Consider the following 17,782-nt stretch of genomic DNA (forward strand, 5'->3'; position numbering starts at 1 on the left):
TGCTGACCTGAAGCATAATGAGAACCTCTAGTGCCCCCTGCTGGATCATACTGGTAGAAGGCGATATAAAAGATACAACAAACTTGATTTTAGTAGTTAATAATTTAATGTTTTTGGTTTTACGTTAGGAGAGGTCAGCAACTTCCATTTTGCTGTCAGACCGGCTGTTATGCGTGAAAGATCGGCCTTAGAATTTAATGACAAAGTTGTGTGGACAGCAGATTGAACATGCATTGTACTGTATTGTTATGAAATATTTTACATGAAACAAATATCCTGACAATAAAAGTGGAAGCGTTAAAAAAAAAAAAAAAAAAAAAAAAAAAAAAAAAAAAAGTGGAAAGGCTGGTGTGTGAGTTTGTGTGCATTTCCAGTGGCAATAATACACAGGCAGTGCTTCTTTTAAAGTCATTTTGAGCATTTTGGTTAACCCAGCCATAATTCTTAAGGAAAATGGATATCTGTTATAATCAATTTTTAAAATGCATGATACGATCACTTAGCGTCGCACCCCTGTAGGCACCCCTAGATAGGTGCGTAGGAAAGAAAACTATAAAATAATTGTAGTCAAAATATGGAAAAAAAAAACAAGGAAAATCCTGCACACTATCAACTTGCAAAACCATAAAAAAGTTCTTAATTGGCAACAGTCTTCAGATGCCTGATGAAGATCATACAATCGAAATGTTGCCAATAAAGAACTTTTTTACGGTTTTGCAAGTTGATAGTGTGTGGGATTTTCCTTGTTTTTTTTTTTTTCATAAAATGCATGATACAAAATGTTTTTAAATCTTTGAGGTTATTGCACTGGAGTACAGTAGTGCACTTGAAGCTTTCTTATATGCAAGTAATTGTAAAAAAAAATGCCAGTTTGGCAAGGGAAGTTTGTGTTTCCTGCCTACTGGTGTGTTAGTGTATTACTGAGTCTAACAAAGGGCTATTATATGGTGGTGTTATACTGTCTATAACAATGATTATATAAGAATTCAGACTTGGGTCATTAAAATGAGTTAATTCTTGGCTCAGATTGGTCGATGTAATTGATGTAATTGCCATGTTCCCATTACTTTATTTATAGGAATTATAAGTCGCACGTTTCATTTTTTAACTTTATAGTAAAATTAGCCCCCCCCAATTTAATTTGGCCTGTCGCACTTCAGAGGTCTGTTTTAGTTTGTGCATAACATTGTAGTCTATTTTAGTGTATTGAATTGATGTTTATGTAATTATTTTTATTTTTGGTGCATTGTTTTATTAACTAATTTCAAATAACCAATAACTGAATGACTGCTTAAATTTGACTATTTTATGTTTATTGCTTGAAGCCAAATCAATCAGTGTTTTAAAGTATGTTCAAACTTATTGACCCGGTTTTGCTAACAATAAATCAACATTTTTAATCAACACTCCCCCTCCACCCACCACCCAGGGTCAATATTTGCTGTTTCCTGTCGTATCTTATACCCTATTTGTGGAAAGTGTCAGTTCCAAACGTTTGTTAAGATGCTATTCAGTCTTCAATTCTAGCTATTCTTTTATAATAAGTAGCCTAAGTTTATAAAGTATATTTCTGTGGTGTGTTTAGGTTTAAAGCCCACCTAATATCCCCAGATAAAGCCCGCCTTCACACAACCGCCCTATGGCTTTACGACCGGCGATTCTCTGTCAATCATCCTCAACCTCGCATCTGATAGGCTGAGTGTGACAAATGGTGGCGCGTTAAATTCTGATTCTAAAATGCTGATTGGTGCGAACAGCCCGACACGTCCCGCCCCGAGCGGATTGTTTGGAATGGTCAGATGGACCGATGGAGACACAGGATGGCAATCCGGACCACTGAAAGCCTGGACATGTGAGCGAATATAATTTTCCTCAAAATTCACTTTTGGTAAGCATCAAACATGTACCAATCTTCGCTAATGTAGTTATTTTGTCATATTGCACTTGTTATATTTACTGTTTATCGAGCTTTATGTAATAAGTGGAACATGAGGTTTGGGTTTCTTTAGTGGTGAGTTTATTTTGATTCTTGTTGATTTGTTGTTAACTAATAGCGGGGATATGTAAATATTGTTGTTGCTTTATTTTTGGTGTGTATTCTACTTATTAATATTCTATTTATGAACATTACTATTAATAATAATGATAATAACATTGTTATAATAACAACAAGCGTTGCGTGACGTATAAGAACATGTCTTCCTCAGAAAAATACATAAAAAAAGTTTTCATCAGATACACATAATCACTTAAAGACTGCTCTGTTAATAAACTGATTTCAGAGAATATAATACATAACAGAATTCACTTTCCATTTTCAAGTGTTTAGTAATTAACAAAACCGGAAACTTAATTAATTCCACCCGAAAGTGTTAAAATAATAACAATAAAAGGTTTTGGAGCTTTTTAAGATAAACCCAGGCGTTACATTACGCAGAAATCTCACAGAACCACTGGCTCGTGACATTCACAAACCTTCATCATGTATGACGTGATCCGTATTGAAATATTAATGTAGTCTGAGATGCGCTTTACTTCAGTTATGAATAGCTAATGCATTGCCGTCCTGTCTTTTCTGCGTTTCAAAGAGCGTTTAGGGAGTGGATGCGTGTCTCCCTCGTTAGTTTGGACAGGATGTGGCCTCCTGTGGTCACGGGATGGGTCTGATGGACTTCAAAGCCTGTCAGCAGCACTGATGGGGCTGTAAACAGCTCTGATGCACACTATTTATTTGTATCCGTGCTTGTTGTTCCAGCATCCCAAAATGTCTGAAGTGCTCTATATGTGTGTGGTTTTTGGAGTAGGCACGACTTATGGAAAAAGAAGGCCGCTGAAAGGAGAGAGAGAGGCAGGAGTGCTTCTTTTATTTGAAGAAGACCAAGAGGGTGGGTTGGCGGGGGTAACGGGGTTGGGGGAGGGAACGCAACATGCATGGGAGAGCTCCTCTGTTGCCGTGTGAACGGAGGGCTATTGTCCCGAGAACCTTTCAGAGTGGCTTCCCTGAGGTCCCCTGCCACTCTCCCTCCCCCATCATCTCTCTGTCCCTCGTACTTTTTCACTCTTTCACTCACGTCCCTTCTTTCTGGATCTGTTCTTCCCAACTGAAACAGTTCCTGTGTAACTATCTCACAAACTGCTTTTCATGCCACTCAGACTCACATTCTCGTCTCTTTGTCTCCGCTGTGTCTCTGGCCCCCCTCCCGGCGCGGTCTTAATTCAATGCACTATGTAATTAGTGTGGGTTGTGTCCATACTGCCGTGCGCTGCAGAATTACAATTCCGTAGAGAGAGATAGTGCGCTTACTTAATGAACACATTACAACACTCACAGACATGTTCCTCATTAGACTACAACAACAGCAGTGTCTGAGTGCATGTGTGAGGCCCCATTGCATATTTGCTGTGAGGTCAAAGCGTGGGGCTGTTTGTTTATCGTTTTCACTTTTAAAGGGAAAGTGAACAGGTTTGGCAGGCGATTTGTAAGAACTATGGAGTTTGTGGCTACTTGTGCAGTGTTACTATGGTAAATGGTAACAAACTACAGTGCTTATGCATACAATACACAGTCATTATTAAAGGGTTAGTTCACCCAAATATGAAAGTTCTGTCATTAATTACTCATCCTCATGTTGTTTCACACCCGTAAGACCTTCGTTCATCTTCGGAACACAAATTAAGATATTTTTGATAAAATCCGATGGCTCAGTGAGGCCTGCATTGACAGCGAGATCATTAACACTTTCAGTGCCCAGAAAGCTACTAAAGACATATTTAAAACAGTTCATGTCACTACATTGGTTCAACTTTAATATTATAAAGCGATAAGAATACTTTTAGTGCGGCAAAAAACAAAATAACTTTATTAAACAATATCTAGTGATGGGCGATTTCAAAACACTGCTTTATGAAGCTTCAAAGCTTTACAAATCTTTTGTTTCGAATCAGTGGTTCGGAGCGTGTATTGAACTGGCAAAGTCACGTGATTTCGGTAAACGAGGCTTCGTTACGTGATAAGTGAAATTTCAATGGTTCACCACTGGGGGGCGTGACTTTGGCAGTTTGATACATGCTCTGAAACAGTGATTAGAAACAAACGATTTGTGAAGCTTCAAAGCTCTTATGGGTGTGGAACAACATGAGGGTGAGTAATTAATGACATAATTTTCAGTTTTGGGTGAACTAAGCCTTTAAGGTTCAGTTTCTGAATGTGTTATATGAAAGTCCATATGAAATAAAATTCCATAGGATTTATATACACATCCTTCACAATGCTGCATGAACATTTATTAAATGTTTTGGCTAATGGCATTTTTTTTTAGCTCCCTTCTCCATTTTACCATACAAATTCATTTAGCAGAATTCTGCAATTTTTTACCATATACTAAATAATAATTCTGTCATACTCAATGTTTAGTTTACCTTAAATAATTTGAATAGTTTAATAATGCGTTTAGCTGTCTTTCAGCTGCATTTAATGCATTATATATATATACAGTGGGTACGGAAAGTATTCAGACCCCCTTAAATTTTTCACTCTTTGTTATATTGCAGCCATTTGCTAAAATCTTTTATGTTCATTTTTTTTCCTCATTAATGTACACACAGCACCCCATATTGACGGAAAAACACAGAATTGTTGACATTTTTGCAGATTTATTAAAAAAGAAAAACTGAAATATCACATGGTCCTAAGTATTCAGACCCTTTGCTGTGACACTCATATATTTAACTCAGGTGCTGTCCATTTCTTCTGATCATCCTTGAGATGGTTCTACACCTTCATTTGAGTCCAGCTGTGTTTGATTATACTGATTGGACTTGATTAGGAAAGCCACACACCTGTCTATGTAAGACCTTACAGCTCACAGTGCATGTCAAAGCAAATGAGAATCATGAGGTCAAAGGAACTGCCTGAAGAGCTCAGAGACAGAATTGTGGCAAGGCACAGATCTGGCCAAGGTTACAAAAAAATTTCTGCTGCACTTAAGGTCCCAAAGAGCACAGTGGCCTCCATAATCCTTAAATGGAAGACGTTTGGGACGACCAGAACCCTTCCTAGAGCTGGCTGTCCGGCCAAACTGAGCTATCGGGGGAGAAGAGCCTTGGTGAGAGAGGTAAAGAAGAACCAAAGATCACTGTGGCTGAGCTCCAGAGATGCAGTCTGGAGATGGGAGAAAGTTGTAGAAAGTCAACCATCACTGCAGCCCTCCACCAGTCGGGGCTTTATGGCAGAGTGGCCCGACGGAAGCCTCTCCTCAGTGCAAGACACATGAAAGCCCGCATGGAGTTTGCTAAAAAACACCTGAAGGACTCCAAGATGGTGAGAAATAAGATTCTCTGGTCTGATGAGACCAAGATAGAACTTTTTGGCCTTAATTCTAAGCAGTATGTGTGGAGAAAACCAGGCACTGCTCATCACCTGTCCAATACAGTCCCAACAGTGAAGCATGGTGATGGCAGCATCATGCTGTGGGGGTGTTTTTCAGCTGCAGGGACAGGAGGACTGGTTGCAATCGAGAGAAAGATGAATGCGGCCAAGTACAGGGATATCCTGGACGAAAACCTTCTCCAGAGTGCTCAGGACCTCAGACTGGGCCGAAGGTTTACCTTCCAACAAGACAATGACCCTAAGCACACAGCTAAAATAATGAAGGAGTGGCTTCACAACTACTCCGTGACTGTTCTTGAATGGCCCAGCCAGAGCCCTGACTTAAACCCAATTGAGCATCTCTGGAGAGACCTAAAAATGTCTGTCCACCAACGTTTACCATCCAACCTGACAGAACTGGAAAGGATCTGCAAGGAGGAATGGCAGAGGATCCCCAAATCCAGGTGTGAAAAACTTGTTGCATCTTTCCCAAAAAGACTCATGGCTGTATTAGATCAAAAGGGTGCTTCTACTAAATACTGAGCAAAGGGTCTGAATACTTAGGACCATGTGATATTTCAGTTTTTCTTTTTTAATAAATCTGCAAAAATGTCAACAATTCTGTGTTTTTTCTGTCAATATGGGGTGCTGTGTGTACATTAATGAGGAAAAAATGAACTTAAATGATTTTAGCAAATGGCTGCATATACATACATATATTTATATATATATATATATATATATATATATATATATATATATATATATATATATATATATATATATAAATTGAAGTGAATTTAGGCTGCTGCAAGGAAACATAGGGAGAAACCCCCAGAGCAGATCTAAGCAGGTGGTGCTGGGGAAGGTGGAGGGCAAGCGAAGTCCAATGGTGCGCTGCAATGAACTGATTCGATTTAAAGTCAGAAATAAATTAGTTGCGTAGATAGAACAAAACGGAATGATTGGACGACCAATTGCCTTTAAGTGAATCAATCAGCTGCTCTGAAGAGTTTCATGACTGAACTATATATTTTATGGCATTCCGCAGATGTTCCTACAAAATCAGTGTAGAAAAGGCGAAAAAGTCAGTGGATTCCATCTGGGCCTGGCTTCAGGGATTAGTCACAAGTTGTATTCATAGTTGTTTATATTGTACAAGTGGGAAATGGGAGGAAGTAAGCGGTTACATAGCAGTTATTTAAGTGTTGTGATTGTGTGTGAGTGAAACTTTCTTAGCGGTTACATAGCAGTTATTTTTTAAGTGTTGTGATTGTGAAACTTTCTTCACACCCCAACTGCATCATTGTTCTGGCTGTTTGGGACGACAGGAAGTCAGAGATGTGACACAGAGAGGAACAGGAAGTTGAGAGCTGGGTGTGTAGCTGGAAAACAGGAAGCAGGGAAACAGGCAGATAAGATGACCTCTGAGATGTTGTCTCACCATCCCTTTGTTCTTGTCCTTAATCTTTGACTTTCAACCCCCCCTTAGCCAATCACACAGCAGATGGCCTCTCAGCTGGCCAATCAATGTGGGGGTTATTCTTCCACAGATGGGAGCATTCTGTCATGGTGTCCAGTTGAACCAGATGACATGGCTTAGTTAGGCTACTTATGTGAGCGAAGACAATGGAAATGCACATTTTTTGTGTCATACATAGGCATGTTGTGGATAAAATATAAATACAGTATATCATATGATTTGTCTGTTTTGCATGCCAAGCAATATTTTGCATCAGTCACACCATAGACTGTATTTAACATGAATAACTACATAATAGATAATATGTACATTACTGTACATTACTGAACTTCATATTCAGTAAGTATATATATATATATATAAATATAATAAATATATATATGTATATATTTTATTCATTTTTTTATGATGTAAAGATGTACAATGACAATATGGGAAAAAGGTAATATGTATAATAAATAATAAGAATAACTAATTAATAAGAATTAAATCTATAGGGAACTCTAACTATAAATATTATATTATATTACATATTTTTAATGTTTTTGTAAGAAGTCTTTAATGCTCACCAAGGCTACTTTTTTTGATCAAAAATGCAGTAAAAACAGTAATATTGTAAAAATATTATTACAATTTAAAATAACTGTTTTCTATTTGAATATGTTTTAAAATGGAATTTATTCCTGTGAATTTTCAGCATCATTCCTCCAGGCTTCAATGTCACATGATCCTTCAGAAATCATTCTAATATGCTGGTTTGCTGCTCAAGAAACATTTCTTATAATCACTGTTGGAAACAGTCGTGCTGCTTGTTTTTTTGTGGAAACTGTGATATGTTTTTTTCTTCTCATAATTCTTTGATCAATAGAAATGTGGAAACAAATGATCAATTTGCAACTCTTGTCCTTTGATCTACAGCTGGGCAGCTCAGATGATTCTGAGAACAGGATTACTTTGACTGTATCTTCTCTTCTTAATGCTTTGTAATCCTGCCATACTAGGCCGTGTGTGGAGGGAGTTATAGTCTGTGTTTGTGTTTGTGTTAGGATGGATTGAGCTTCATTTGTGCTAAATGTTAGGATTGTGATTTCAGAGTCACAGGTCAGTGTAGGTTTTGACCAGTGTAAGAGGGTTAACCAAAATCTGAGTAACTCAGTTCCCTTTTCTTGATCTCCAACTGTCCCAATTTCATTTGAACGTTCACTCTCTCTCAGTATGTGGGTGTCTGTTATATAATATGAGCTTCATCCAAATACAGTTGAAAACTGAGTAAACATGATAGATGGACCTTGCCTTCATGCTTCAGCGGTAGTCTGTGCACATGTGTGTGATTTTAAAAACAGTCTTTGTGTTTTGTCTTTGCAGGTAGAGTGCACTGCGGCTGTATAAGGGTCAGTCATGCCGCTGGTGAAGAGAAACATTGAGCCCAGGCACCTGTGCCGCGGGGTGTTACCGGAGGGCATCGGCAGTGAGCTGGAGTGTGTGATGAACAACACGCTCTCTGCCATCATACGTCAACTTAGCAGTCTCAGTAAGTTACTTCGTTCCTTTCTTTCTTTAACACGCATGTTTACCTGGCTAATTAGGGACTTAGTGTCTATTGTTGTTAAATTAAGCTAATTAGAATTACTAAGGACCAGGGGTGTAGCCATCATTTTAGACCTTTGTCTAATTGACAGGTTTTATTTTTTCTTATTGCTTTTAAAGGATTAGTTCACTTCAGAATTAAAATTTCCTGACAATTTACTCACCTCTATGTCATCCAAGATTGTTTATGTCTTTCTTTCTTCAGTCAATAAGAAATGAAGGTTTTTAGGAAAACATTCCAGGATTTTTCTCCATATAGTGGACTTCACTGGGGTACAACGGGTTAATGGTCCAAATTGCAGTTTTAATGCAGCTTCAAAAGGCTCTACACGATCCCACCCGAGGAATAAGGGTCTTGTCTAGCAAAAAAAAAAAATTATGTACTTTTAAACCACAAATGCTTGTCTTGTGCTGCTCTGTGATGCGCCATGCATTACGCAATCACGTTGGAAAGGTGAGATGGAGTTTTTCACCCTACCGCGGTAGTCCCGCCTACATCACGCATGACCTTTCCAATGTGATTACGTAATGCGTGGCGCATCGCAGAGCTAGTGCAAGACAAGCATTTGCGGTTAAAAAGTATATAAATTTTCATTTTTTTAGAAAACGGCTGATCATTTCGCTAGACAAGACCCTTATTCCTCAGCTGGGAACGTGTAGAGCCCTTTGAAGCTGCATTAAAACTGCAATTTGAACCTTCAACCTGTCGTACCCCAGTGAAGTCCACTATATGGAGAAAAATCCTGGAATGTTTTCCTCAAAAACCTTAAATTCTTTTCGACTGAAGAAAGAAAGACATAAACATCTTGGATGACATGTGGGAGAGTAAATTATCAGGAAATTTTAATTCTGAAGTGAACTAATCCTTTAATTGGCTGAGAAATCAAATACACTCCTGAATATTAAAGGTGCCCTAGAAAAAAAAATTGAATTTATCTTGGCATAGTTAAATAACAAGAGTTCAGTACATGGAAATGACATACAGTGAGTCTCAAACACCATCGTTTCCTCCTTCTTGTGTAAATCTCATTTGTTTAAAAGACCTCCGAAAAACAGGTGAATCTCAACATAACACCGACTGTTACGTAACAGTTGGGATCATTAATATGTACGCCCCCAATATTTGCATATGCCAGCCCATATTCAAGCATTAGACAAGGGCAGGACGTCTGGATGTGCACAGCTGAATCATCAGACTAGGTAAGCAAGCAAGGACAACAGCGAAAAATGGCAGATGGAGCAATAATAACTGACGTGATCCATGATATCATGATATTTTTAGTGATATTTGTAAACTGTCTTTCTAAATGTTTCGTTAGCATGTTGCTAATGTACTGTTAAATGTGGTTAAAGTTACCATCGTTTCTTACTGTATTCACGGAGACAAGACTGTCGTTATTTTCATTTTTTAAACACTTGCAGTCTGTATAATTCATAAACACAACTTCATTCTTTATAAATCTCTCCAACAGTGTGTAATGTTAGCTTTAGCCACGGAGCAAAACCTCAAACTCATTCAGAATCAAATGTAAACATCCAAATAAATAACATACTTACGCGATTAGACATGCTGCATGACGAACACTTTGTAAAGATCCATTTTGAGGGTTATATTAGCTGTGTGAACTTTGTTTATGCTGTTAAAGGCAAGTGCGAGCTCTGGGGGCAGGGAGCACGAGATTTAAAGGGGCCGCAACCTTGAATCGGCTCATTTTTAATGATGCCCCAAAATAGGCAGTTAAAAAAATTTATTTAAAAAAATCTATGGGGTATTTTGAGCTGAAACTTCACAGACACGTTCAGGGGACACCTTAGACTTATATTACATCTTTTAAAAAGACGTTCTAGGGCACCTTTAATCAATCATTTGTATTCTATAATATTTTTTCCTGTATTTTTCTAAACTCAATTTTATGATTAGTTTATATACTACAAACACTTGTGCATTAAGTCATCATGTATTTTTTTTTACAGAATAAGGCAGAAAATATATTTTATGGTTTCTATACTGTAATAAAGACCCTTTTTTTTCAGATTTAGCAACATTTGGGGACAATTCTTGGTTATTTTGTCGCAAAAGTTGTGCTAGATGGTATCTTGCCCCCCCTGGACCATTTCTGGGTCCCTGAGGTGATCGTGTTCTGGGGGGTGTCCTCTCTCTGTTTAGAGTCACAGGAATCATCCTAACTAGACCCCACCCCCGTTACATTTTTACTTGGGCCAGTATATAACCACCAAGAAAGAATGTAGTTGTAGCAACCACTCAAAACCACTTAGCAACACCCTGGGCTCCAGCCACCAAACCTTTACGATCACGGTGACGAGTTTCGCACTGTAAATGCCATTACGTTTCTCTAAAAGTTCCATTTCTTATTCATTTTAAACATTTGGTTTGTATTCCCATTCTATGTGGTCTATAATTTAGTGGTCCAGTGGAATTTTCAGCTCACGATGCTGGAGAGAAGCTTCTTAATAATAATTCCTCTTGACTCACGGGACTCTGTATTATGTAAGACCATTATCTTGAAAACATGTCCTCTGAATCGGCAAGTCTCTGTGTATCCAGCTACTGATTTGCCCATCCATCCATCCTCTGTGCTTTTTTTCGTCCACCTGTTCCATAACTCCCCAGCTGACCCCTAAAATCCCCTGAAGTGTCTTTACTGTGCCTCTGCTAGTGCTGTTTAGTGGATGCCTGTAGAAGGAGACGGGCTTTCAGTAGCAGCTGTGTGGATTAAATATAAATGACAGCCCAGTGGACTTGAAGGGAAAGCTTTAGACGATGTGTGCGTGAGACAAAAATAGTCTGTGCATGTCTGGAAACATGCTTTTCATGTGTTGGTGGGTGTAGTACTGTTGTAGGGAGTGGAAGTGCGTGATCTGTGGTGTATATGTGTGTGTGTGCACTGGGTCATAAGCCAAGAATTTGTAAGGAACAGACACTCTTCCTTCCTGTAAATATTTTCCTGTGTGCTTTTGTTTTACACGACAGTTATTAATAGCCTTTTAAAAAAATTACGTGTATTCTTAGTTTTTCTTCACCTTGTTTTCTTGAACTACAGCAGAATGTAAATGTAGCTAATTTATATTTTCTGTTCATAATGTTCTGTATTTTCTGTATGTTATGCATGTGAAAACTCATATTTAAATACAGAAAAAGATAGATTTTATGTAATTAACAATTTAGTAATATATAATCATATAACTATGAATAAAATAAAATGAATCATTTATATAATTTAATCAACTATGGACACATTTATGTAACTTTAGTGTTTATATTAAATATTATTAGTTAATTTAGTTATGCTATGATCAGTATCATAATAATATATATTGTTATATATTTAATATATTATTATAATATTATAATTAGTTATTATTAAAATTATGGTAATATTAAAAAGTCTTATTACTCATTTTTGCTTTAATGTAATGCAATGTTATAGGTCTCAAACCTAGACTTTCAGCATTAAATATAAGAAAACATTAAAAATACATGAATTGTTACATTTTTAAAACATTATCATCTAAAAATATAATTTAAAAAAATATTGTGTGGAAATTATTTGTATACATTTTTACAGAAATTAAATTTTTTACACAAATTGTGCCACTTGTGATGTAATTTACACCACAACAAACAATTTTGACCCTTATAAAGTTTTGTTGAAAGTGAGTGAATGAAGTGAGAGTCAATGAAGAGTATTAACCTTATCCTCCTCTTATCGCAAAGGTAAACATGCTGAAGACATATTCGGAGAACTCTTCAACGAGGCAAACATGTTCTATTTGCGGGCGAACTCTCTGCAGGATCGGATTGACCGACTTGCCGTCAAGGTCACCCAGCTGGACTCCACAGTTGAGGAGGGTGAGTCTGCTTCTGGGAAACAAGGGCTCAGGGTCATCCTTCTATACACGGTGGCCATCGGCATCTCAATTTGTCCTAAAACAAATCTCTGAGGTTACATGGCTCCAGTGTGAGATCAATACCACTGTATTCCTCCAAACCAAAAATCAACAAAAAATAAATAATGCAAAAAATGTTGTGCACCCCACATCTCTTTTACCCAGACTAAAGCGTGTCCTCACATCTCTTTTTTCAATTAAAAGATCAATACTGGAGTTTACTTTACACACTCTGGAGCGCAGGTGTAATCAATCTCTCTCTCTCTCTCTCTCTCTCTCCTTCGCCCTGTGCAGTCTCTCTTCAGGACATAAACATGAGGAAGGCTTTTAAAAGCTCTACTGTACAGGACCAGAAGGTGGTGTCCAAGAGCAGCATACCGAACCCGGTGACGGAGATGTACAATTTGAGTGATAAACCACCTCCTCTCAATATTCTCTCAACCTACAGGTATGTGTCTATGCATGTTTGGGTCAGATTTTGAGGACCAAATGTCCCCACAATGATAGTAAAAACTGTAATCACAGTCCCAATGAGGAAAATTTAATAATCATAATAAATAATACAAATAATGTCAGTCTTTGGTGTTCAGTCGTTTTTAAAAATGTATAAGCAATTTTGTAACAATTCATAATTTATTATTTTAATGTATGTATTATTTTTATTAACAATTTTAGTACAATAATAATTAAAATATTTTATTTTTCATGTATCTTTATTAATTTAAATTAAAGCTTAATCTTATAAATCTTCCATTGACTTGCATTGATGGAATTAAGGTCATTGACTAACCATGTTAACAATTTTAACCATTTTTAATTATTAATTATTATTTTTTATTATTAATTTAATAATAATAATAATAAATAAAAATACAATTATAATACATTTTATTATTCATTTATCTTTATTAATTATAATTAAAGCTTATACTTATAATTAAATCTCCAGTTGACTTGCATTGATATTATGTTGGGCATTCATTCTTTGTAATATTTGCATACTAAATTGTTATTGGTCTTTTCTCCATCTGTGTAATCATATATAGCCAGCTGTGTTTAATCATGCACAGCCATCAGATGCTTTTTGAGTTTTATGCAAATAGGAAATAATCTCTGCATTTCATTTACTGGACATATAATCCATAAAACCTGATCTTGCCTAAAACTTATACATTATTCTTTTACTGCCTCGACAGATTAGACCGGTCAGAAAATACCATTGAATATACCAGAAATAAATAATGTATTAATCCTTTCCCAAAACATTAATATGTATTAGAAGTGGTACTTATAAAACAATGTGAAGATGATGAATGTAATCCTTAAATCTGTCTTCTGAAGTCTGTCAGTCTAAAGTCTGATTAAGGAATATAGAGCAGTCATGAATACTTAAAGCTGGCAGATGTAGTTCATGTGAACGCTAGCTCTCAAGGTAGTGAATATGGGCCACTCATGAATGCTTAAACAGATCTAATGCTAAATGTGTGGAGGGAATGTTTCAGTGGCTGCGCGCTGCTCTGACTCATCTTTTTCTGTCTGTATTGCTGAATGCGGTTAACAACGTTTCTGGAGATTTTTCATAAATGATTAATGGCCAATTAATAGCACTTTTGGAAAAGCAACCACTCAGAAAAGATGCACCAAGATGCTTTTAAAATCCTTTTCTCCTCTGAAGAGGTCCATAAAAGCAATCCAGCAAATGGCATTCTGAATAGGAATGGTTACATAAATGTATTCAGAGCCAAATCTACCACACTCATTGCTTTATTGAGAGATTAATTGAGAGAAATTATTTAAAATAGCTTTGAATAACCAAAATCAATCACGAAAATGAAGCGTTTTTCATTTTTGTTGCCATAGAGATGATGATAAAGAAGGACTGAAGTTCTACACTGACCCCTCCTACTTCTTTGACCTGTGGAAGGAGAAGATGTTGCAGGACACAGAAGACAAGAGGAAAGAGAAGAGACGACAGAAGGTTGAACACCCTTTTCTTCTTCTTTTTCCCTCTCTCTTGAGTTTTTGTCCCACCCAGTTTTTGTTGGGGTCAGTATTATATATGTTTTGAAAGAAATGAATACTTTAATTCAGCAAGGATGCATTAATTTGATCAAACGTGACATGTTATAAATATTTCAAATAAATGCTGTTCTATTAATCAAAGAATCCTGGAAAAAAATGTATCACGGTTTCCTCAAAAATACTGTGAGAAATGTTACGTGAGCAGCAAATCAGCATATTAGAATGATTTCTGAAGGATCATGTGTCACTGAAGACTGGAGTAATGATGCTGAAAATTAAGCTTTGCCATCACAGGAATAAATTACATTTAAAAATATATTCAGATAGAAAATAGTTATTTTAATTTGTAATATTATTTCACAATATTACTGTTTTTACTGTATTTTTGATTAACTAAATGCAGCCTTGGTGAGCATAAGAGAATTCTTTCAAAAAAATGTTATCTTATCAAGCACAAACGTTTTGTTTAAATTAAATGGTACTGTATACAGTGAAATATCATTTGTCAAACTTCCCACTCCACATAAATGTATATTAAACATTAAAAATTCCAATTTTGCCGGAAACCTAGTATAATGTTTGTTAGTGGGGCGAATATGTGAGAATTAAACATCTCTTTGTCCTTTGATATTTTGCAACAGGAGCAGAGACGGTGTGTGGACGGCACTCTGCAGAGGGAGGTGAAAAAGGTGCGAAAAGCTCGAAACCGCAGGCAGGAATGGAACATGATGGCTTTCGATAAGGAACTGAGACCTGACCATCGACATTCCCACACTGTGCACAGAGGAGGCTCCACGGAGGGCATCATGTCCCCAGAGCACAGGTAACATGGGCTATACATGCACTTAAGGGCACATATATAAACTCAATTTCATCTAATCTAATTCATAATTCATGCAGGTCTCATGGAGATCATGGAGATCACGGTTATCTCTCCATGGCCAACCACGCTGGCCACGCCCACACTTACTCTGGGCCTCCGCCCAGCATGGCGGCCCTGTCAGCTCATACCCAAATGACCATGGACCAGGATTACCGGGGTGGGCCTATGGCATACCGTTCTGGCACACTGGGTCGTCCACACCAAGCTCCGCCCCCTCCACCTGCATCAAACACAATTAACGGCTCTATGACCCTCCCACCTGCCGACTACAGGTTTGTCATTTTTTTAGATTTATCAATTAGTTATAAACAAACTTGAACAAATGATTCTAAAACATGCTCTGGGAAGTTCTGTAATATCTGTAAGATTAAGATATTATTGACTTTTTTTTTTTTTTTTACATTAAACAAATTTGATAATATTACTTAATATATTTGATAATATTACTTAAAATAGTTAATATAATATTACTTAATATTATTACATAGTATTACTTTGTAATATAAAAACACGTCCAGATTACATTCATACTACATTCATATTAAATAGAATGTACTTTTTTTCTGTGGTGAAGTAATTACTTATTAAAAATAAGTACATACTCGAGAGTATGCAATTTCGGACACAGCCTATGTGTTAGTAAAGGGGCCTTTCTGCAAGGGGATCAGTAGATTTGGTCGTCCTTGGCGTCAGAAAGTTTGAAAACCCCTGGTCTATATTGTAAATGCCACAGTAGGTATTTACAAATGCTGCCACCTAATGGTCAACAAATTGGTGACATGCATTCATGATTTCACTGTACAGTTATACTTTTTACTTGTCAATTTATATAGCATCAGTTTATACTGAAGAAAGTGAAAAAGCATGTTTTCTTTCCCTCTTCCTCTCTTGATAGTGTGGATTACATGAATTCTGGGGCACCGCCTCCACCACCTGCTGTCATCCCATCAGCACAAACTGCTTTTGCTATGCCGCCCATGGGACCGGTCCCACCACCAGGCCATCTAGGACCAATGGGAGCAGTCTCTGGTTATGCCCCACCTGTTCCACCTACCTCTGTACCAATGGCTGCCCCTCCTCTTCCAGTTGCCCCACCCCCTCCCACCAGTGTAGCCCAATCCATCACTCCCAAACGGCCCTCTGTGCCTAATGAGGCCCAACCCACGAACGATGCTCGCAGCGACCTGCTCGCTGCTATAAGAATGGGTATGAAGTGTTTTTAGGTTATGAATATAGCCATTTCACACATAAACATCTTGTTTTTTGATCATGGGTAGATTTCATAAGCTTAACAGTAACATTATAAATGTCTTTACTGTCATTTTTGATTGATTTAATGCATCCTTGCTTGATGAAAGTATTATTATTATTTTTTTAAATCGTACTGACCCCAACTGACTATAAATTGCAGCAGTTCATAATACATTATATGATGAACAAGACGAACAGTCAAAGCATGAATCAAATGCCTGACAATTTCTGTTTTCCACGTATCCTTTTCTTATTTATATCCCTGCATGTGGGCAGAAACGAATCATATAGAACAGTGAAACCCTGTAACATTAGCTTCTCTGTCTCGCCTACACTCGACCACAGTATCTCACAGGAGATGGATCATGGGACTCTACTAACTTCACTACTTTGCTCATTTGCAGAAAGTTAAACTTCTATAAAGTTGCCTGACACGCCCACATCGCATATTCATCTGTCATTGAAAATGAATGAGTTGAGGTGTTGATGGTGTGTGTTTGTTTTTTACTGCAGGTATCCAGCTGAAAAAAGTTCAAGAGCAGCAGGAACAGCAGGCAAAACGAGAACCAGTGGGCAATGATGTCGCCACGATCTTGTCTCGCCGCATCGCTGTGGAATACAGTGACTCTGAGGACGAATCTGAGCTAGAGGACAATGATTGGTCTGACTAAAAATACTAATGCACAATATTCACAGACACTCACTCAGTAATTTACCTGTGAACAATAACATTGCATTTCCCATACACAAATGATCTCGTACTGTATGCATTTTAATAAAGGCATAATAGGCCGTCTGCATTATGGAATACTAAGATAGTCAGTCTTTTCCCTGAACTACCACGTATGATGCTTTTTTCCATTTTTTCTAAAGCTTTTTAATGCAACACTTGTTAATAAATGATATGGACATACTGTATGTAGTGAATAGTAACTGGAACTAAGGATAAAAAAGCATGTTGTGGACATCAAAAACAGACGTTTCTGCATGAAAGTTTCTATGTATGTTGAGAAACATTGAGGTCAGTAATTATATTTGTGTGAACTGACCCAAGGTGTTTGATTAAACTACCTGAAATGTGTTTTCTCGGTAATGTCTGGTGTCTTTATGCATGTGTGTGGCAGGTGGCATAGTCTCGCGACAATAAAAATCTGACGAATCACGTTAAATCGCTCTCCGTTCCTGCCCCCCTGTGCCTTTGTCATGGAAACAGGACAGTTTTGATTCAGAGCCTCATGTCTCTATGGAAACAGTACAGCTGAGACTGGGATTGCCATGG

The 17,782-nt window shown here is 37.3% G+C and overlaps 1 protein-coding gene across 2 annotated transcripts; it reads left to right on the plus strand.

Moving 5' to 3' along the window:
• The first annotated feature begins 1,733 nt into the window (after positions 1–1,733).
• On the plus strand, positions 1,734–17,584 carry wasf3b (WASP family member 3b). 2 transcript variants are annotated; one of them, XM_048174199.1, is made up of 9 exons: positions 1,734–1,888; positions 8,217–8,382; positions 12,175–12,309; positions 12,642–12,795; positions 14,208–14,325; positions 15,011–15,192; positions 15,270–15,524; positions 16,148–16,458; positions 17,017–17,584. In XM_048174199.1, exons 2-9 carry the CDS (start codon positions 8,250–8,252, stop codon positions 17,172–17,174), a joined length of 1,446 nt encoding a protein of 481 aa, XP_048030156.1. In that variant the 5' UTR covers positions 1,734–1,888; positions 8,217–8,249; the 3' UTR covers positions 17,175–17,584. The 2 variants fall into 2 exon arrangements, with proteins under 2 accessions (XP_048030156.1, XP_048030158.1); XM_048174201.1 differs by having other exon boundaries at positions 1,748–1,852.
• Positions 17,585–17,782: the final 198 nt, after the last annotated feature.

The sequence above is a fragment of the Megalobrama amblycephala genome, linkage group LG22 (assembly GCF_018812025.1).
Source record: "Megalobrama amblycephala isolate DHTTF-2021 linkage group LG22, ASM1881202v1, whole genome shotgun sequence".
Taxonomy (NCBI): Eukaryota; Metazoa; Chordata; class Actinopteri; order Cypriniformes; family Xenocyprididae; genus Megalobrama; species Megalobrama amblycephala.